We start from the raw sequence: 4671 nt of genomic DNA, 5'->3' as shown, positions 1-4671 counted from the left end.
GGCCAAAAGCTGATAGTTGAGATTATTTTTTTTTGAACGGCAAATTTGGATCACTGACAGACCACTGGAGTATCATCGTGCCACCAGCAGAACCACCCGATCATATCCATCTCCATTAGGCATAATGCCTATACACTAATTCAGGAGGAAACCCAATAAATATGGGAAAACCCCTTTTATGAGAATCGAACCCAGAACCTATTGATCCAAAGTATTATCTTATCTCCAAAATACCACTAGGCTATAAAGCCATGGATGATAGTTGAGATTATTAATTCACCAAAACCATGAGGCTAGTTTCTGCAACGAATACAAAATTTGCCGCTAAAAAAAAAGAAAAAAAAGTTTCTGCAACGAATACAGCACGTGTCAATCACGTGCCATCAGTCGGCAATTTAATCCAACCCTGATCCCCGACACTATAAAAACAATCTCATCATCAGTCGATCTTCAGTCGCCACATAAACACAAAAACCCTCAAAACACAAAGCAAAACGACATCGTAAATGGGAGTGGAGAAGGAATTGATCCGTGCCGGAAACGGTCCGAAACCCGTTAAAGGTCAAAACGTCACGGTTCACTGTACCGGATTCGGTAATCTCCGATCTCCCTTTCAAAACCCTAATTCACACAACTGTCTGGTTATTTTGTAATTATAGAATAGATTTGCTACTTCTATGTTACTTATAATTATGTTATCAACTTCAAATGCTGTTGTTCAGTTGAGGAAAACTATAGATCCGTCTCAGATTTCTTTATTGTAGTTGGAGATTGAAATTGTTATAGTAGATCTTTACATGTGTGTGTTTGTATTGATGTAAAGAAGCTCTGTTAGGTTTTAAAAAGCGCATCTAGGCTTAGGGCGTACAAAAAGCGCACGAGGCGATTGTAAAGGGGTCTTGAGGCGCGCCTCTTGTACGTAGAAGGTTTTGTGCATATATGTTGTTTCTCTATTAGACCACTTATCTATGTTTTAGGTACGTTTTGTTTAAAAAGCGCGCCTAGGCTCAGGGCGTACAAAAGGCGCGCCTCTTGTACGTAGAAGGTTTTGTGCATATATGTTGTTTCTCTATTTGACCATTTATCTATGTTTTAGGTACGTTATGCTAGAAACTAATGACAAGTATAAAAAAATTAAATAAAGATTAAATACATCGAGTCTTTTTGTATGAAAAGCGATGCACTTTGCGTTCTGTTTAGAACTTTATCGGCTTGGCGCGCGTTATGTTTTTTCATCAAATGGAAGCTTGTGGTTCGACTTGATTTGGTTACAGCATGTTTTTGCTTTTCTGTTTTATTTCTAATTTTGTGATATTTTTTTTTATTTTTATACGTGTTTTTCAATCAAAAAATGGAAGCTTGTGGTTCGACTTGATATGGTTGCAGTATGTTTTTGCTTTTCCGTTTTATTTCTAATTTTGAGATATTTTTATTTTTAAACGTGATTTCAGGGAAAAATGGCGATCTGTCTCAAAAATTCTGGAGGTAAGAATGACTGTAGCACATTGATGAGTTTGTATTTTTTGTTTCATCTACTTTTGATGTGTTTTTTGTTTAATAAAGAATCTTTTTTTTTTCTTGGTAATTATTAGCACCAAGGATGAGGGGCAGCAGCCGTTCACCTTCAAACTTGGCCTAGGCCAAGTTATTAAAGGTAATTTGTTGCTTTTGGTATTATTATTTGTTAAGTCACTTAAGCTATAGTCCTCAAATCTGAACTTGATTAGGCATCATGTTATTTCTAATTCAAAATTTTGTTTAGAACTGAGGAGTAACTTGAACGAAGAAAGATTGATGCTTTTGATGTGAAATAAAACGAGATAAGTAGCTTTCTACAAACATTTGATGTTTGCAGTTGTAAGAAGTTGATAAATTTCAGTCTGGTGATAGTTTTTTGATATTTTCTTATATTGGATGAGTCTATAGTCATGTTTCAGTTACGTGAACCAGTATATGGATTTTTGAGTTCACGTGCAGTCTTGGTTTAAAAAGAGGCGCCTGTTGCACAAGGTGATCATGTACTTTTGGGCCAAAATTGGTTAAAGTAATGGCTGTAGGAAACTGGTATGTAAAAACAATTTAACAAATGAAGAAATTATGAAATGTTTGTTCGAAAAACAAAGGGAAATTGGCCTGTAATAATCCCACCTAAACCTTATTGACCATTAATAATCCCACCTTAGAATATTCCCCCACCAGTCCCACCTTTCACCTATTTTTCCTACAATGGTCCCCCGTTAGAAAAACTTAACGGAGTTAAGCTTTTTTCCAAATTACAAACAGATTTTTAGGGCTTTTGATTAGAACGACGATACGAGTCCATTGATGTAAAACTTGCCTCAAAACGGTGCTCCGAACGATGAAAACGACGCTTCAATTCGGGTGTTTAAATTTCCAATTAACCAAAATCAAGTCACTTGGAGCACCATTTCGAAGTAAGTTTTACATCAATGGACTCGTATCATCGTTCTGATCGAAAGCCCAAAAAAATCTGTTTGTAATTTGGAAAAAAGCTTAACTCCGTTAAGTTTTTTTAACGGGGGACCATTGTAGGAAAAATAGGTGAAAGGTGGGACTGGTGGGGGGAATATTCTGAGGTGGGATTATTAATGGTCAATAAGGTCTAGGTGGGATTATTACAGGCCAATCCCCCCCAAAAAAAGGTTTATGTAAAATAGGTAATAAAGCTTATTTTGTTGTTTTGTCTTTAGTCTCCGACAGCAATTAAGATGCTTTTAGATATTGTTTTGTATGAAGAAATCAATACCGAGTTCATGATCGAAGTTCTATTTATCTTTTGTTTTTATAAAGATTGTCGATTTAATATTAAACAAGATTATGACCTGGCAAAGTAAACAAATATATGTGCTTTTGTTTATTTATAGTAGCCCGATATCTGACGTGGTTCTTTCTTTCAGATTTCATGTGTTTTGACTTGCCTTTATCAATGCAGGTTGGGATGAAGGTGTTTTGGGAATGCAATTGGGAGAAGTTGCTCGGCTAACGGTAACATACAACATCTGTTTATACAGTTTGATTTTCTAAAATCAACAAAACTCGTGTACTGTTTTGCTGCAAGAGTCATCGGTCATGACATAAGTTAATTATTGCAGTGCACTCCTGACTATGCTTATGGCGCTGGCGGTTTTCCTGCTTGGGGCATCCAGCCTGACTCAACTTTGGTTTTCGAGATTGAAGTTCTTCGTGCTCAGTAAACAGTAAATGGTGCATGGGTTCTTGATTCGGTACTACTCTGGACTTGCTATTATGAACTTCAGAAACCAGTCAAACTTGTGTTTATAATGCTTGTTTCTGAGCATTTACTGTGTGTGGGTGTGTTGGTTTGAGATTTTACAGTTATGCAAGACTTTCTAAACCGAACTTATTTGTCGAAAGAATAAGAGACCGTCATTCATGACCATACATCATCCATGTGTCTTGCTTTATGAGCAAGTCAAGCATGCTTTTTCAGTTTGCTTGAAATAAATATTCGTCCTGGTATATCAATGTCATTAAACGTGTTGTTCTTCATTTTCCAATAACATGATTTCGTTATGTTTTTCTAATTGAACAATGCATATTTCCATGTATAACTGAGTATAAAAAAAATAATTTGGACCATTTTTAGTTTGAACAAGGCAACAGATAAAAAGATATGTTTGACAACTGACCGAACATAACCAAAACTGATCAATAACTGATGGTTAACCAAACATGTTTAACCGACCATCGATAACCAAACTAATAGACTTTGCACACCCCTACTTTGAAGCTTAACGATCCCAAAAACCAATTTTAGGGGTCAAGAGTTTTAATGTGTAATCGGAGTGTTAATAGACCCCTGAAATTTACTACCTTCATTCCTATGCAGTTAATATCCCGATATATCGGTTATCGGTTCCCTGCCGAGATAGCGGTACAAAATATTGGTCAGAATATCGGTACCGATAATATCAGCGATATTGTCCGATATAGGACCGATATTTGATCGATAAATCACCGATTTTCCCGATATCAATACCATTCTTCTTATTTCTACCGTTCATCTTTCTTCTTATTGCTGCTATTAGTGTTTTAAGTCAATTGTTAGTTGTTACTGTTAAATGTTAGTGTTTTAAGTCTTAGTCAGTTCTTACTTGTTACATTGTTAGTGTTAAATTGCTATATATATAAATTTAGCATGATATTAAAATTACCGATATCCCACCGCATTAACTGCTTAGCTTCATTCACTGGGTTCAGTGAATTGTTCGAATTCCTCCTTCATTATCTTAATGTAAGGTTTTTTTTTACATAAAAAGAACACATTTTATGATTAAAGATCCTAATTGTATGAACTTTGTTATTGATAATTGTTTATGTGAAGGGTCGCTATTCTAGAATTTGTTTTAGGCCCACGAAAAGATTGAGCTGTTGCTCGTACAAGACTACAAGGTGTTATCATTTTGATCGTCTTTTAATTCTTACTCGTCGCAACGATCAAGATTTGTTTTACATAGATTATTTAGTATTTCATCACTTGAATAGAACTATAAAAAAAACTATTCACTTTGTAAAATCTAAAGTTACCAGTGCTTAAAACATTAAGTATACAATAATCATTATCCTTTTAAGTTATTGATCCAATTATTAAGTGTTAAAAATATCATAGATTTCTTTTGACTTTAAAGC

At 35.0% G+C, this 4671-nt stretch overlaps 1 protein-coding gene across 1 annotated transcript; it reads left to right on the top strand.

The window, feature by feature from the left end:
* The first annotated feature begins 431 nt into the window (after window positions 1-431).
* Window positions 432-3531, top strand: LOC110912623 (peptidyl-prolyl cis-trans isomerase FKBP12). The gene is made up of 5 exons (XM_022157391.2): window positions 432-594; window positions 1452-1485; window positions 1593-1654; window positions 2954-3006; window positions 3114-3531. Exons 1-5 carry the CDS (start codon window positions 507-509, stop codon window positions 3213-3215), a joined length of 339 nt encoding a protein of 112 aa, XP_022013083.1. The 5' UTR covers window positions 432-506; the 3' UTR covers window positions 3216-3531.
* Window positions 3532-4671: the final 1140 nt, after the last annotated feature.

The sequence above is a fragment of the Helianthus annuus genome, chromosome 15 (genome assembly GCF_002127325.2).
Source record: "Helianthus annuus cultivar XRQ/B chromosome 15, HanXRQr2.0-SUNRISE, whole genome shotgun sequence".
Lineage (NCBI taxonomy): Eukaryota > Viridiplantae > Streptophyta > Magnoliopsida > Asterales > Asteraceae > Helianthus > Helianthus annuus.
Note: the sequence above shows the minus strand (reverse complement) of the source record. Positions and strands in the feature narration are given on the sequence as shown.